This window comes from Rana temporaria, chromosome 1 (assembly GCF_905171775.1).
Source record: "Rana temporaria chromosome 1, aRanTem1.1, whole genome shotgun sequence".
Lineage (NCBI taxonomy): Eukaryota > Metazoa > Chordata > Amphibia > Anura > Ranidae > Rana > Rana temporaria.
The window spans coordinates 451,099,746-451,117,740 of NC_053489.1; the positions used below are offsets into that span (position 1 = coordinate 451,099,746).

Below are 17,995 nucleotides of genomic sequence, written 5' to 3' on the forward strand. Positions count from 1 at the left end.
TTCTTCTTCTTCTTCTTTTTTTTTTTTTTTTTTTTAATAGGGCTGTTTACTGATTAATATTTTCGTGTTCGATTAATCGTTTTTTTTTTATCGACTAATTTCGATTAATTTTAACACACATACATAGTCCCCACTGTAATATCCACAGACATCTCCCCCACTGTAATATGGTCCACAGACATCTCCCCCACTGTAATATGAGCCACATCTCCCCCACTGTATAGGAAGATTAGAGCTTGCTTAGTATTACCAGAGAAGCCAGCCGAACATGAGCAGTTGAGGCCGGGTGATGACGTCAGCGCCTCGCTGTAGGCTCACCTAGGACACCGCCAGGTGGACCAAGATGGCTGCCGCTTCGGGAGCTAGGCCGAAGCCGCGGCCTTTCCTATGGCAGCAGCGGAGCTCCATGGATCACGTGGTGTGCCGATCCGCATATGGTGACCCGTTCGGATCACTTGCGATCCGTTGCACCACTGGTACAATCAAAAGAATTTTGATCGATCAAAAAAATGTTGATCGATCAAAAAAATGTTGATCGATCAAAAAAATGTTGATCGATCAAAAAAATTAAAGATTAATCGAGGAATTAATCTTTAATTTCCACAGCCCTAGTTTTTAAGAACAAGTCTAATGAGAATAGTGCATAGGCTAGTTTTTATTATTTTTTTTTTTTTTTTTCTGTATTGCTATTACTAGAGAGATTGTGCTTGGTGTGAATAATTAGGTCTTGAAAGCCCAGCGTAGCCCAGATTTCTCGTTGGCATGTGCATACGCTGATAGAATGTTAATTTTTCTGATCCCTGTTCAGCCCCCAAGAACATGACTCTAGAAAATCATCCAAAGCTTGCCAAGAGATTGCCTTGTATTCCCAGAAGTGCCCTATGGTAATGGTAATGGTTAGATTCTACAGTGATACATCACATGGACAGAGGCAGGAGAATGGATCCAGGATCTCCAGGGACTTCTACACACCGAGCTCTTCCTCTAGTTGGATCACATTTCAGTACTGTCGAGAATTGCCACATACAAGGCCATAGACAGTCAATGACAAAGGCCTTGGATTTAATTTAATGTGCAGTGTTTATTATTATTTTATTGTTTCATTTTATTATCTATAAAATCTGCTTTTAGTGCTGTGCATGTTGACATTTACAATTTGCATGATATGTACAGTACATAAACATGTTATTGCCAAAATTATAGCAATATTTATAAACTTTCAAAAGACGGTTTATAATAAACTTTGATTAGCTTGATAAATGGGAACAAAAAGAAAAAAAATAAGCAGCAGTTATGTTAAAAAAAAAATGGCAGTATCATATTTCAGCTTATGTTTTATATCCAAGCTGTGGTTTCCAAAGAATTATCATTTTCATATTCAACAGCTGGGCACCTTGCATTTTAATTTCTTGTATCAAAGCACAAAACTGAATTGAAAACAATTGATCTAGAAGCTGTTTTGTGCAGAGATTATGGGTTCTAGCCAAGTGATGAAAAGGATGGCAAAATGTTTAGCTACTTACCTACTGGGCACTTTTACCCCTTTCCTGCCCAGTCAAATTTTCAGCTTTCAGCACTGTCGCAATTTGAATAACAATTGCGCCGTCATGCAACACTGTACCTAAACTAAAGTTCCCTGCGCTATTAATGAATTGTTGGGTCCCGGCAATGCAGATAAAAAGTCATTGAAAAAAATGGCAGGGGTTCCCCTTAATGGACTGGGTAATTTTTCAATTACTTTTCTCTGTATTGTCGGGACCGACAATTCATGAATAGCCGCGAGTAGTTTTAAATTGCTTTTTTTTTTTTTCCTTCAGAAATTACATTTTGTGCAGGGACAATTCCAAAATCACAGGAAACATGCACTACTTTACAGGCATACTTTAGACGCCCCCCAGGTACGAAATTTAAAGGAATATTTCACTTTTATTGTTTCACTTTAAGCATTATTAAAATCGCTGCTCCTGAAAAACTGCACTTTTTTTGGATTGATACATGTTCCCTGGGGCAGGACCTGGGTCCCCAAATACTTTTTAAGGACAATAACTTGCATATTAACCTTTTAAAATTTGATTTCTCACGGTCGAGTCCCATAGTCCCAAAAACAGTGTTCGAATCTTCTTGTGAACTTTTGGTATGTTCGCATGTTCTGGATGCGGACCAAACGGGGGTGTTTGGCTCATCCCTACCTGTGGACCTGTAGTGCAAAGATCTCCCTACTCCTGTTTCATTCATTCTGTGGATCTGTGCTTCCTCCACTTCCTATTTAAGAACTGGCTGATATTTACCGTATTGGCGTATATCGCGCTTTTTTTTGCCCTTAAAATCAGGGCAAAATCGTGGGTGCGCGATATACGCCGATACTCTCTTCCTGCGCTGTGTTTGAACCACTCCGCCGACATATATCGAGCGCAGTATACTCGGGCAGGCTCAGCTACGCTCGCGGTCAGGTCCTGTGCGTCCTGTATGTCCTTTACGCGAGAGGAGCCGAGTATACCCGAGTGTACTGCGCTCGGTATATGTCGACAGAGTGGTTCAAACACAGCGCGGGAAGCGGGGGATCGGCTGAAAAACACAGCAGGGAGGACACCACGATGGCTGCCGATGGACGCCGGACAAGACACCGATGAGGGGCATCCAAACTGTAAGTATTTTTTTTCCAGGAATTTTCCTTGCAGGTTGGGGGTGTGCGCTATACGCCGGGGCGCGTTATATGAAGATAAATACGGTACTCCCTGTATGGGCAGCTTTAGGAGTTTTCATCTATTATAAGCATTTTCTGAAATGGTTGATTAAATATAACCTCCGAACAATCAAACCATAGTTTAAAATGTTTAATAAAACCCTCTGATCACCTCATTGAACAGTTTAAGTAAACACTACTTACTGGTCAGGGTCAACTCCCATTTAATTAGCTCATTTACCTAATTATATAGTTGAGATGAACAAGAAAAAGGAGCTCTTTAAAAGCTGAAGCAATGCTGCATATGGATGAACAGACCAGGCCTTGTAGCACCATATAAATCCTACAGCTAAAATGAACATATTACAGTGAGAAAACGACACCTGCCCAGAACGGTTATACATGTAGAATTGAGATGAGGTTATCAAATCTGGTAAGCAGCACACACTTTAAAGAGCTAAGAACCGTTCTCTCTGTGAAATCCAGAAGAGCTAAAAATAATTTTTAGTCACACTGGCTACCGGCTGCCACCTCAAATTTGCACTGACCTGTGAAGGAACCAGCGGATTAGTTGTAATCCCCAAAACATTTATGCATATGTCATGTCATGTGCAGGGAACCAAAATTCCATATCGGGTCCTTCAGGGAAACCCTGTGTAATAAAAAAAAAAATGATGTGGAGTTCCCCCAAAAAATCCATATCAGACCCTTCAGGTCTGGTATGGATTTTAAGGGGTACTCCACGCCAAAATAAAAAAAAAATTGGCGTAGGGTCTTCCCAAAAATTCATACCAGTACCTTTTTATCCGAGCACGCAACTTGGCAGGCCGAAGGAAAATAGGGGGGGGGACGAGAGCGCCCCCCCTCCTGAACCATACCAGGCCACATGCCCTCAACATGTGACCCCCAAAGCACCTTGTCTCCATGTTGATGGGGACAAGGGCCTCATCCCCACAACCCTTGCCCGGTGGTTGTGGGGGTCTGCGGGGGGCTTATCGGAATCTGGAAGCCCCCTTTAGCAAAGGGGACCCCCAGATCACGGCCCACCTATGTGAATTGATAATGGGTACATTGTACCCCTATCATTTCACCACAAAAATGTCAAATTTGGTAAAAACCACACAGACACAGCTTTATAAGTCCTTTTTATTAAAAAGAAAACAATTTAAAAAGGAAAAAAAGATTCCAGCGATGTAATCCACTCTCAATCTCCACTCCAGTGATGGAATCCATTCTCGGTATCCAGCGATGGGTGATCTCCACTCTCCAGCGAGAAACACGCACACAATCCTGACTCCACTGGAGACACACCGGGAATGACGCGGCGCTAGCCGGACAGCTCTTATGTAGTTGAGGGCGGGGCCACCTGTCACATTACCCCGTCTTCCTCTGACGCAAGGGGAAACGCTGGGGTTTCCCATTGACGTGGATGGGTGGTTTCTGTTGCATCAGGTGGGGGGCAGGGTCACCCATCCATGGCCTGCCAGGTTGCATGCTCAGATAAAGGGTCTGATATGGATTTTTGGGGGGCCCCCATACAAATTTTTTTTATTTTGGTGCAGAGTTCCCCTTAACATCCATACCAGACCTGAAGGGCCTGATATGGAATTTGGGGGGACCCCCACAATTTTTTTTATTTATTTTATTTTGGTTCCCTGCACAAAATGTCATTTTTAAAGGAAAAAAAAAGTCATTTAAAACTACTCGCACTATTAACCACTTCCATACCAGGCACTTGCGCACCTTCCCGCCCAAGCCAATTTTCAGCTTTCAGCACTGTCGCACTTTGAATGGCAATTGCGCGGTCATGCTACACTGTACCCAAACAAAATTGGCATCCTTTTTTCCCCACAAATAGAGCTTTCTTTTGGTGGTATTTGATCACCTCTGCGTTTTTTTTTTTGGTTTTTTTTTTGCGCAACAACTAAAAAAAGACTGAATTTTTTTTTTAAAAAATACGTTTTTATTTTTTTCTGTTATTTTTTTTTGTAAATAAGTACGTTTTCTCTTTCAATTACGGGCACTGATATGGCGGCACTGATGGGCACCGATGAGATGGCACTGATGGACATCGATGAGGTAGTACTGACGGGCACAGATGAGGTGGCACTGATTGGCGGTGCTGGTATGCGGCACTGATGGGCACACATAGGCGGCACTGATGGGCACTTATGGGCGGCACTGATGGGCACTTATGGGCGGCACTGATGGGCACTTATGGGCGGCACTGATGGGCACTCATGGGCGGCACTGGGCACTCATAGGCGGCACAGATGGGCACTCATGGGCGGCACTGATGGATACTTATGGGTGGCACAGATGGGCACTGATGGATGGGCACTGGGCACTGATGGACACTGTGGGGTGGCACTGATGGACACTGTGGGGTGGCACTGATTTACCCATGTGTGCCAATCAGTGCCCATTTGTGGGCACTGATTGGCATCTTTTTTTTTTTTTTTTTTAATGCTTTTTTTTTTGCCCAGACTTTTTTTTTTTTTTTTGCCCTTCCCTGGTCCAGGGTGGGCTTCCCTGTGGTCCAGTGTGGGCATCCGAGGGGGGGGCTGCACTGATAAACAATCAGCGCGAACCCCCCCTGTCAGGAGAACCGCCGATCGGCTCTCCTCTACTCGCCATCAACGGCTCTTCCTGTTTACATCGTGATCAGCCGTGGTTGGACACGACTGATCACGTGGTAAAGAGTCTCCGTGAGAGACTCTTTACCGAGATCGGTGAACAACGATCGCCGCGATGCGCGCCCCCGGGGGTGCGCGCCCCCGGGTGCGCAGCAGCAGCAGCTCAGAATCCTGAGGACGTCTTATGACGTCCAGTCAGGATTCTACAACCACTTTGCCGCCGTCAATATGTCATTGGCGGGCGGCAAGTGGACAATTCATGAATAGCTGTGAGTAGTTTTTTAAATGACTTTTCCTTCAGAAATTACATTTTGTGCAGGGACAGTTATAAACACAGGAAACATGCGCTACTTTCTCTCCGGCAAGCCCTCAGGAGTGGTAGTGGGCACAATTGCCTGGGTTAGATACTTTAAGGGTTAAACCCCCAAATATTCAAAATATGGCAAACCTGAACTTAGAGATGAATTACATTTGAAGACCATTTTTTTTATAAATTTTCAAAAATTTTAGGGCAAACTGGCAAATGTACCAATGCAAAAAAACATTTTTTACGGCAGGGCATCTTTTTACGTGGCTTCGAGGACAACATTGATTTGTCATTGGGGGGGGGTAATGCCTGAAACATGTACGTGGTGTTATGGACAACATATACATATTTGCATATGGATTACAGAAGTGTGCCCATTGTTTGGCTTCCATACAGCAGCACCTCAATTTTATTCAATTTCTTTTCCTAAGGGGACCTGCAGTCTGCGCACATAATTTGTAATAAAAAACATATTTGCCATTCTGAAGCTTCCCTCCAACTACTTTGCATATTATTTTATATATGCTGTGATTCTGTACTTGCCAAATATGCTGCAGAAATCTGCCTCTACCAAGTCTGGCTGCAGCCATTTTAACTGTGGACACTTTCTGTGTAAATCCAGAAAGTGAACAGGCAGCAGCCTGTTCACTTTCTGGATTTACACAGAGGCACACCTCCAGCTCTGCAGCCCTAATTGGCCCTCTTATGACTCATCCCCCCCCCTCCCTTTCTTAATGGCAAACTCTCATGATAGAGAGCTGAGCATAATGTAATAACCGTAGGCTTTTTATCAGACAAGCAGGAAGTGGGTTGTATAGGGTTAATGCTAGATTACGAACAGTAGTTTACAAGAACGAACATTTCCCAGTCGTCCCTTGATTCCGATCATGCGTGTTTGTACTTTCCACATTTGTGTGAAGATTTCTGTACTGACCATCCCGAAAATCGGACGTGGAGTTCACATCAGACAAAAATGTTATAGCCTGCACATCCATCTTTTGTCTGATGTAAAAGTCAAATCGTCTGTTGAATGCACCGTACTAACGATCCGAAAATCCGCAGAGAGCTCGTCTTCAGACCTTTCCCTTCTAATTTTCGTACCGTGTGGGTGTGAGGCCTTATGCCGCGTACACACGATCGTTTATCAGCATGTCCAAAAAACGACGTTTTTCCAACTTCGTCATTAAAAACGATGTTGCCCACACACCATCGTTTTTGAAAAAATTATGAACAAAGCGCGATGACGTACAACACGTACGACGGCACTCTAAAGGGGAAGTTCTATTCGCCTTGGGGCTGCTTTTAGCTGATTCCTTGTTAGTAAAAGACGATTCGCGCTTTTTTGTCTGTTACAGCGTGATGAATGTGCTTACTCCATTATGAATGGTAGTTTTACCAGAACGAGCGCTCCCATCTCATAACTTGCTTCTGGGCATGCGCGGGTTTAAAACGTTGGTTTTGCCCACACACGATCGTTTTTAACAACACGAAAAACGACATTTTAAAAAACAACGTGAAAAAATGCAGCATGTTCGAATTTTTTTTGTCATTTTTCAGAAGCCGAAAATGATGTGAAGCCCACACACGATCATTTTTAATTACGTTTTTAAAAACGTCGTTTTTTTTTATGCCGAAAAACGATCGTGTGTACGCGGCATTAGAATAAATGGGGCTTCATTTTTATAGATGGAACTTGCAGTTTGTTTTCTTATACTTCAATCTTGAAAACCTTCTGGCTGTTGTTCAGCCAAATAACATTGATTTAGATATGCTTGTAGCAGATGTTATTTTTATTGTCTTGCTGGTTACTTAGAAACTGAAAAATATAAATTAAAACAAGTCAGAAAGCCAACTTATGTGAACACTCTTTTTTTTTTTTTTTTTTATTTTAGAATAAAGATCACGATTCTCAGCGCAACATCATTTTTTACATTGTACTAAAAACTGGGCTAACTTTACGGTTTTGTTTCTTTGAAGTGTATTTTTTCCTAAACAAATTGAGTTTGAAAGACCGCTGCGCAAATACATTGTGATATCAAATATTGCAGACTGGCAATTCCAATGCACCAAAAACAACGCATACTCGGAATCAAGTCGATGCATGCTCGGAAGCATTGAACTTCATTTTTCTCGGCTCCTTGTAGTGTTGTACGTCACCGCGTTCTTGATGGTCGGAATTTGGTGTGACCGTGTATATGCAAGACAAGTTTGAGCCAAGATTCCGTTGGAAAAAAATCCAGTTTTCTTGTCGGATTTTTCGATCGTGTGTACACGGTATTAGTCTTTAAGTGATTAACCACTTGCCTACAGGGCACTTTCACCCCCTTTCTTGCCCATGCCATTTTTCAGCTTTCAGCGCTGTCACACAAAAACGCATATATAAGCGTATATTGATTGGTTTGCGCAAAAGTTATAGGGTCTACAAAATAGGGGAAAGATTTCTAGCTTTTTTTTTTTTTTTTATCGTGACTACGATATTGCGGCGGACACTTTTGACACATTTTTGGGACCATTCACATTTATACAGCGATCCCTACTATAAAAATGCATTGATTACTGTATAAATGTGACTGGCAGGGAAGGGGTTAAGACTAGGGGGCGATCAAGGGGTTAATGTATTCCCTAGGGAGTGATTCTTACTGTGGGGGGAGGGGAGTGACTGGGGGAGGTGACCGATGGTTGTCCCTATGTACAAGGGACACACCATCGGTCTCCTCTCCCTGACAGGACGTGGATCTGTGTGTTTTAACAATCTGCCTGCCGCAGTATCGCATACCAAAAATATGTAGAAGAATACATATCTGCCTAAACTGAGTAAAAATTTGTTAAAAAATTAAATAAAAATGGGGATATTTATTATAGCTTAAGCTTAATATATTAATCGCTATCTAAAATAAAAATATTTTGGACAAAATAAAACAATTTTTTTTTTTTTTTAAATGCCTTTTCGCTACAGCAAATCAGTTTAAATCTTTTCTTATGCCGCGTACACACGGTCGTTTTTCGGCATGAAAAAAAATGACATTTTTAAAAACGTCATTTAAAATCATTGGGCCAGATCCACATACAATTGCACTTGCGCCGCGTATCAGAGATGCGCTACGCCGCCGTACCTTACCTGGCGGAATTTCGAACCCTCAACAATTTCAAAACGTAAGTTACGGCGGCGTACTGTATTTCTGGCGGCGGAATTCAAATTGGCGATTAGGGGGCGTGATTCATTTAAATGTCCCGCCGTGCATTGTGCTAAATGACGTCGCTAGGACGTCATTTTTTTAACTTAGACGTGAGTTACGTCCATCCCTATTCACGGACGACTTGCGCAAAAAAAATAAATTCAGATTTCGACGCGGGACTGACGGCCATACTTAACATGGCAATTCTATCTATACGCCGTAAAATACCAGCTTTAACTATACGCCTGAAAAAGCCGACGTTAGAAAATGTGACTGCCGCGCGTACGTTCGTGGATCGTCGTAAATCGCTAATTTGCATACCCGACGCGGAAAACGACGCGAACTCCACCCAGCGGGCGCCGAAGTATTGCATCTAAGATCTGAAGGCGTACACCTGTCGGATCTTACCCAAATGCCGTCGTATCTTGGTTTGTGGATTTAAACTAAAGATACGACGTGGGAGATTTGAAAGTACGCCGGCGTATCAGTAGATACGCCGGCGTACTTGCTCTGTGGATCTGGCCCTCTGTGTGTGGGCTTCACATCGGTTTTCGGCTTCATTTTTTTATGTTGTTTTTTAAAATGACGTTTTTCGGGTTGTAAAAAATGATCGTTTTAAACCCGCGCATGCCCAGAAGCGAGTTATGAGACGGGAGCGTTCGTTCTGGTAAAACTACCGTTCGTAATGGAGTAAGCACATTCATCACGCTGTAACAGACAAAAAGGCGCAAATCGTCTTTTATTAACACGGAATCGGCTAAAGCAGCCCCACGGCGAATAGAACTTCCCCTTCGAAGTGCCGTCGTACGTCACCGCGCTTTGTTCATCATTTTTCTAAAACGATGGTGTGTGGGCAACATCGTTTTTAATGATGAAGTTGGAAAAGCGTCGTTTTTTTTGGACATGCTGAACATTTTTTTTTTTTTTTTTTTCATGCCGAAAAACGACCGTGTGTACACGGCATTAGATAGTTGTTGGACAAGTGTCCCTATAGGATGAATTCCTCTCTGTTCCTGTTCTGGTGACGGGTGTACATTTTTAGATTTTTCCATCAGTGGTTACCAGGACAAGTAGAGGGGGGTCATTTTATTAATTCTCTAATTTATTAAACAATTACTGTAGATATTCTTTAAAAATATTAACACAAAGCCTGTGCCACTCCTTCATTTATATGTCCCAGTTTGTAAAGGAACCAACAAGCTTGCACTGGCTGATTTAATGAAAATAAAACCTACTATTGTTTGGCTGTCTGCTTAAACTTCTTGCAATTTCTGTTTTAATAAACTATGCTTCCAATCTATTCCTAAATACAGTGTTTAAAACGTTAAAGTTGTTGGTGTTCTGGCCTGTAATTATTCAGCCACCTTGAACATTGAAACAATGTCCATTTGTATGAATGCTATGTCATGGGGTAATTAAAGAAGAAAGGTCTCCTTGCAATGAGTGAAGGGGCAAGTCTAAAGGGCTTGTTACCCTCTTGTATAAATTCCCAGCCAGAGGAAAGAGAAGTCAGACACCTTGCTGGTTCTGTAATGTCTTCTCACGTGCTGGGCTTCATTCTTTCTCTGATGAAACCCAAGTCTGAACTCAGTCGTTCTAACTTTGTTCATCGTTGTCTGCCATCTTCCTTGGGATTTGAGCTGACTGAGGTTCTTATAGAAGGTAAGCGGATACTGCAGTTCATATGGTATGTGTTGGGCTTGTTTCTTTATCTGTATGTGTGTGTTTCGAGCACTTTAAAAATTTTGCTGCCTATCATTCACAAATTCAGAAAAACCGTTTATAAGGATAGATAAAGAAAAAAACGGTTAGAAGGATAGATAAAGAAAAAAACGGTTATAATTCACAAATTCAATCATTAACCTAATCGTTTTCATCGTTCTTCTCAAGACCTTCTGCTCTCTAGCTCCCTCATCACCTCCTCTCATGCTTGCCTCCAGGAATTTTCCAGAGCCTCTCCAATCTTATGGAACTCCTTACCCCAATATGTCAGATTATCTCCTACTCGATTAGCTTTTATTTAGACGATCCCTGAAAACCCGAGAAGCCTATCCTACCCACACCTAAAGCCTCATACACACGATCAGTCCATCCGATGAGAACGGACCAATGGACCGTTTTCATCGGTTAACCAATGAAGCTGACTGATGGTCCTTCGCGCCTACACACCATCGGTTAAATAACCGATAGTGTCAGAACGCGGTGACGTAAAACACAACGACATGCTGAAAAAAAACGTTCAGTGCTTCCAAGCATGCGTCGACTTGATTCTGAGCATCCGTGAATTTTTAACCGAACATTTTTTTTCCCATCGGTTAGGAATCCATCGGTTAAATTTAAAGCAAGTTGACTTTTTTTAAACCAATGGTTAAATATCCTATGGGGCCCTCACACGATCGGTTTTGACCGATGAAAACGGTCCGTCAGACCGTTATCCTCTGTTTAACCTATCGTGTGTACGAGGGGCCTAACAACTGTATTTTCATTTTGTCCATCTGATCCCCCCCCCCATAGCTATTACCTTTTTGTTTCACTTGACCCTCCATTCTAGATTGTAAGCTCTAAACGAGCAGGGCCCACTGATCCCTTCTGTATTGAATTGTATTGTAACTGTACTGTCTGCCCTCATGTTGTAAAGCGCTGAGCAAACTGTTGGCGCCATATAAATCCTGTATAATAATAATAATCAAGACCTTAAAGTGGAGGTTCACCCAAAAACCTTTTTTTTAACATTAGATTGAGGCTCGTTTTGTTAAGGGGAATCGGGTGTTTTTTTTTTACAATCGAAGCAGTACTTACCGTTTTAGAGATGCATCTTCTCCGCCGCTTCCGGGTATGCGCTGTGGGATTGGGCATTCCTACTTGATTGACAGGCTTCCGACGGTCGCATACATCACGTCACGATTTTCCGAAAGTAGCCGAACGTCGGTGCGCAGGCGCCGTATAGAGCCGCACCGACATTCGGCTTCTTTCGGCTACTCGTGACGCGATGTATGCGACCGTCGGAAGCCTGTCGGAAGCCTGTCAATCAAATAGGAATGCCCAGTCCCAAAGACCATACCCGGAAGCGGCGGAGAAGATCGCTCTCTAAAACGGTAAGTACTGCTTTGATTTTAAAAAAACTACCCGATTCCCCTTGACAAAATGAGCATCAATCTAATGTTAAAAAAAAAATTCCGGGTGAACTCCCGCTTTAAATCTTGGTACAAACGTTAACAGTACCGGATGATCATTTTCTTTCTTTTTTGCATGCTAGTCTCATATTAAAAACCAATGGGTTACGAAAATTCTCGTACGACAGAATATAACTTTGGAAGTGATATATTATATTGTAATCTTTTATTTTTTATTTCCAAGCATGTGTGGTCTTGGTCATCCTTCCTTCTTTTTTTTTTTTTCGTTCAAATACCATACTAATTACCCAAAAATCGGTTGTTCTGTTCTTGTACAAGAAAAATGTGCTTGTCCCTTTTTTTGGATATTTTTGAATGAACTGTCGTGATCGGCTCTCGAAAGCTGTGTACTAACGATCAGATGATCAGCCCGAAAGCGGTATTTTTTTGTCTGATTTTTCTCATGTGTATTAGGCATTAAACTAGGTTTACACTGCTGCGATCAGATTTTGATCTGACTTCTACGAAAGTATTGTCTACTCGGTTCTCGCCAGGTGTAAATTTTCTATCAAGGTGCTAAATTCAGATGCAGGGACATGTATGTAAACCCAAACAACAAACTTCTCATTTGCCCACTTCTGGTCTGTTAAAGTTAAAAAATCTGTTTGAGCCTAGGTTCACACTTGCGCGATTTTACCGCGATTTCGCGGCTGCGATTTTGCCGTGATTTTGCCGCGATTTCGGCCGCAGTTTAATGTAAATCGCGGCCCGAAATCGCAAAAAGTAGTACAGGAACTACTTTTTGAAATCGCAGATGCGGCGTCGCACTGATTAGGACAGTGCCATTGCTGACAATTGCCGCCGATTTGAGATGCGATTTGACATGTCAAATCGCATCTCAAATCGTTCCAAATCGTACCCAGTGTGAACCAGGGCTTAGGCCTGATTCACACCTATGGCATTTTAAGTGCATTTTGCAGATTTGCACTACAGAACATGTTCCATAGGAAACCATGTGAAATGGACTGTAGAGCAAATCTTCAAAGTGCAAAAAGCACTAAAAATGCATAGGTGTGAATCCGATCTTATAGGCATAATAAAATGCCTAAAGATCAAGTCAGACATTCCGAGCTTTCCTGCATCATGTGCTGTGCGTTGTATTGGCCCTCTTATGCGGCGTACACACGATCGGAAATTCCGACAACAAATGTTCGATGTGAGCTTTTGGTCGGAAATTCCGCCCGTGTGTATGCTCCATCGTACATTTTCTGTTGAAATTTCCGACCACAAAAATTTGAGAGCTGGTTCTCAAATTTTCCGACAAGAAAAGTTCTTGTCGGAAATTCAGGTAGTCTGTATGCAATGTCGACGCACAAAAATCCTACGCATGCTCGGAATCATTGAACTTCATTTTTCTCGGCTCGTCGTAGTGTTGTACATCACCGCGTTCTTGACGTTCGGAATTTCCGACAAGATTTGTGTGACCGTGTGTATGCAAAACAAGTTTGAGCCAAAATTTTGTTGGAAAAAAATCCACGGTTTTGTTGTCGGAATTTCCGATCGTCTGTACGCGGCATTCGTTTTTCTATCATGAGACTACAGAAATATGCAGGTCATGCACATAAAGTTTTTTTTCAGTTTTTTAGCTTGCAGGGAAAAAAATCGAAAAGATTCCTCCATCCATATTATACAGCCTTGCCAGCTGTCAAAATCAGAGCCTACCTGTGATTGCAGTGTTTTGTTCCATAGACGTGCATGAAAACACTTGATTTGAGCATTTTGGTGCTTTTTTTTTTGTGTGTTTTTGAGCATTTTTCAGCTCAAATGCAATAATTAAATGAAAATAAATAATAAATAAAATAAGCCTAACATTAACCCCTAACCCTATTATTAAACCCTAAGGCCCATTTCACACATGCAGACCGTTCATTTCATCAGTTAAGTCACATCTTTTCAAATATAAAAAAAAAAAAAATGAAGTTTACATCAGTTGTACATCAGTTCTTTATCAGCTGTTCATCAGGATTTTTTTTTTTTATCAGTTTCTGGTCAGTTTATTTACATCCACTACCAATGCAAAAATGGATGAAAAACTGACAGATGCTAAAAAAAAGTCCTGCTAGCAGTATCTTTGGACCACTCCTGCCCATTGGAATGAATGGGCACTGTGGCTATACCGCCGGGTGGTTTTAACCCTTTTTTGGCCACTAGCGGGGGTAAAAGCGCCCCGTTAGCGGCCGAATAGCGCCACAAAATTGATGGTAAAACGTGGCTAAAAATACTGCCGACGCACCCACCGCCCCAGTGTGAAAGGGGCGTAAAGGGATAGAACATGAGGGAATGTGCATGTATAGCAGGAATTTGCTTCATTTTATTTATTTTTATTTTTTATGCTGACGTACACTTTACAAACTGCAAGTGTTTACTCCTAGTGGAAATCCTTTTCCTACTTATACTGAACTATTTTGGTAAAGTGAATACTCTGAAACGTCCTCTGTTGTTCCATTGTATGCTGTTAAAATGGTAGACAAACACCTATTGTATTCACATTATTACTTTGGCATGCTAGTGTTTCAGAAATGTAATTCGTTTATTTAATGAATGAGGAGTGACCCGCAGCCAAATATCAGCTGACTCCTGACTGACTTCTTTTACCAGCGGAAAGGGAACACTCTGGCTGCTATGGAATCCTTGCTTATTTGCTTGTCTTTGTTTTCTTGGTAAACTAGCCCAATAACGGCACTTTGAATAAAACCTGAGCGTGAGGTAAAAATCATGGCCCAGATTCAGATACATTTTCGTATCTATCGGCGGGCGTAACGTATCTCGGATACATTACGCCGCCGTAACTTAGGACGCAAGTTCCGTATTCAGAAAGAACTTGCGCCCTAAGTTAAGGCGGCGTAGCGTATGTGGTCCGGTGTAAGCCAGCGGAATTCAAATTATCCATGCAGTGGGCGTGTTGTATGGTAATGAAGGCTGACCCCACGTAAATTACGTTTTTGACTAACGGCGCATGCGCCGTCCGTGAACGTATCCCAGTGCGCATGCTCCAAATTACGCCGCAAATAGGCAATGCTTTCGACGTGAACGTAACTTACGTACAGTCCTATTCATGACGCTGGCCCAACGTCCATACTTAACCACTTAACCCCCGGACCAATATGCTGGCTAAAGACCCAAGGGGTTTTTACAGTTCGGGACTGCGCCGCTTTAACAGACAATTGCGCGGTCGTGCGACGTGGCTCCCAAACAAAATTGGCGTACTTTTTTCCCCACAAATAGAGCTTTCTTTTGGTGGTATTTGATCACCTCTGCGGTTTTTTTATTTTTTGCGCTATAAACAAAAATAGAGCGACAATTTTGAAAAAAATGCAATATTTTTTACTTTTTGCTGTAATAAATATCCCCCAAAAACATATATATATAAAAAAAAATGTTCCTCAGTTTAGGCCGATACGTATTCTTCTACCTATTTTTGGTAAAAAAAAATCGCAATAATCGTTTATCGGTTGGTTTTCGCAAAATTTATAGCGTTTACAAAATAGGGGATCGTTTTTTTTTTTTTTTTACTACTATTGGCGGCGATCAGCGATTTTTTTCGTGACTGCGACATTTTTGGGACCATTGTCATTTTCACAGCAAAAAATGCATTTAAATTGCATTGTTTATTGTGAAAATGACAGTTGCAGTTTGGGAGTTAAACACAGGGGGCGCTGTAACATTTAGGGATCACTGTGTATGTGTTTACTAGTGTAGGGGGGTGTGGCTGTAGGAATGACATCATCGATCGAGTCTCCCCTATAAAGGGGATCACCCGATCGATGCGCCGCCACAGTGAAGCACGGGGAAGCCGTGTTTACACACGGCTCTCCCCGTTCTTCAGCTCCGGGGAGCGATCGCGACGGAGCAGCTATAAACAAATAGCCGCGCCATTGTCCCGGATCGCTCCCCGAGCGGACCCGACCTCTGCATGTACCGGGGGGGGGTCCCGATCGGACCCCCCACCCACGTCTAGCAGAGGACGTACAGGTACGTGATTGTGCCTGTCTGTGCCATTCTGCCGACGTAAATGTACATGAGGAGGTCAGGAAGTGGTTAACATAGGATACGCCTCATATAGCAGGGGTAACTCTACGCCGGAAAAAGCCTTACGTAAATGACGTAAATAAATGCGCCGGGCGGACTTACGTTTCTAAATCGGCGTATCTACCTAATTTGCATATTCCTCGCGTAAATCTACAGAAGCACCACCTAGCGGCCAGCGTAAATATGTAGCCTAAGATACGACGGTGTAAGAGACTTACGCCGGTCGGATCTTAGGGAAATCTATGCGTAACTGATTCTCTGAATCGGTCGCATAGATACGACGGCGTATCCGGAGATACGCTGTCGTAACTCGTATCTGAATCCAGGCCCAAAGCTTTAACTTGTTCTCTAAGATCTGGTATCAAGTGTTTTACTGGGTTGGTTAGTGAAGTTCTGTCAAATTTGGCCCTGCGAGTATGCGTGCTTGTTGACTGTCAAAGCATATGTAAACCTCCAAAACAAAAATGTAATCTATTGCAGTTTGCTAGTTGTTTAAATGAGGTGGCTGATTTTTAGTTTTCGATTTTCTGGCTAAGAACATTTTCAGCAAGTACAGAATATATAACCGTTGATCTGGCAAGAAATGCACTGTTCTTATCACTTTCTGTGAAATGAAGAGAAAGAAAAAGTATCCTTATCTTGTCTGGTATACATGACTAATCCCATCAATCCACCATGTGAAAGATGTGTGGCCTGGGTTAAATATTTCAAATATCCAGACCTTACACCTAGATGATATTCAGACTCATGTTAGCATCATATTTTGAATTGTGTTTTTTTTTTTTCTAGATCCCAATTACCTGATGGCCAACGAACGTATGAATCTCATGAACATGGCAAAGTTGAGTATAAAGGGCTTAATTGAGTCAGCGCTTAACCTGGGACGGACCCTGGACTCTGACTATGCACCTCTGCAGCAGTTCTTTGTGGTTATGGAGCACTGTCTAAAGCATGGCTTAAAAGGTATGACTAGTGGTAGTGGCATGCCAAATGTAGATCTATTTCTAAATCTTGAGATATTGTTGGATATGCTGTTTCTGTAGGTTAGACCATTATAGCTACAATAAGGTACAAATAATTTACCTTTTTATGACAATCTGGTCACATCCATATTCTGTTAAATCTGAGTTTTATTCCACATAGGCGGTTGAATACACCCTAGCATTTTAAGCCCTGTCCATCTTGAGTAATGGCAGATATTTCATGTAGCATTTACTTCCTGGAATCCATCTGCCCTTTGCTCATGCATGCAGGCAGGAGGTTGTGCTTGGCTGAGAAAACTCCTCCTCCAGACGAAAGAAAAGTGAACCAGGAAGCAAGTGAAGAAAAAAAGGGGGGGGGGGGTTAAAACAAGTAAATAGAATATACATTTCAATCTATATTTATATACTATGGCTAGTAGCATAGGGATTAAAAACGGTTAAGCCTGGTACACACTACAGTTTTTTTTTTTTTTTTTCATGCAACCCCACAGGTTGCATAAAAAAAAGACAGCGATCTCCCCCGATGAGCTGTTGTGTTCTGACAGGGGGACGTCCCCCGCCAGAATACTCAGATCAACGCTCTCTGCCATTGGCTGAGACCACTGATCAGGAGTTGGTCAGCTGCTGGTTTTCCAGCATGCACGTCTAACAGAAGCTGGCCAAACGGCCATTTTGTTTAGAATAGACGTGCTTGCAACCGGCCAGAATGTTGTACTGGCAAATGTCTCCCGACATTCTGCCCGTGTGTACGGGGCTTTACTCTTGATTGAGATGATAGTGATATGCAGAGGCGATTCAGTTCGCATGTCTCTCTCTCTCCCTCTCCCTCTCCCTCTCCCTCTCTCCCCCTCTCCCCCTCTCCCCCTCTCCCTCCCTCTCCCTCTCCCTCTCCCTCTCCCTCTCCCTCTCCCCCTCTCCCTCTCCCTCTCCCCCCCTCTCCCTCTCCCTCTCCCCCTCCCCCTCCCTTACATTGAGATTAGCAATCCCTAATGCAGAACTTAGAAAGTG

General features: G+C 42.5%; 1 protein-coding gene across 5 annotated transcripts in view; it reads left to right on the forward strand.

Annotated features, from left to right (window-relative positions):
• Positions 1–17,995, forward strand: part of RUFY3 (RUN and FYVE domain containing 3) — a 167,020-nt gene that overhangs the window by 60,476 nt on the left and 88,549 nt on the right. For all 5 annotated transcript variants that reach the window (XM_040327674.1, XM_040327677.1, XM_040327675.1 and 2 more), the window contains exon 2: positions 16,794–16,967. In XM_040327674.1, the coding sequence (XP_040183608.1) occupies positions 16,794–16,967 (174 nt within the window). The remainder of the gene's footprint in view (positions 1–16,793; positions 16,968–17,995) is intronic.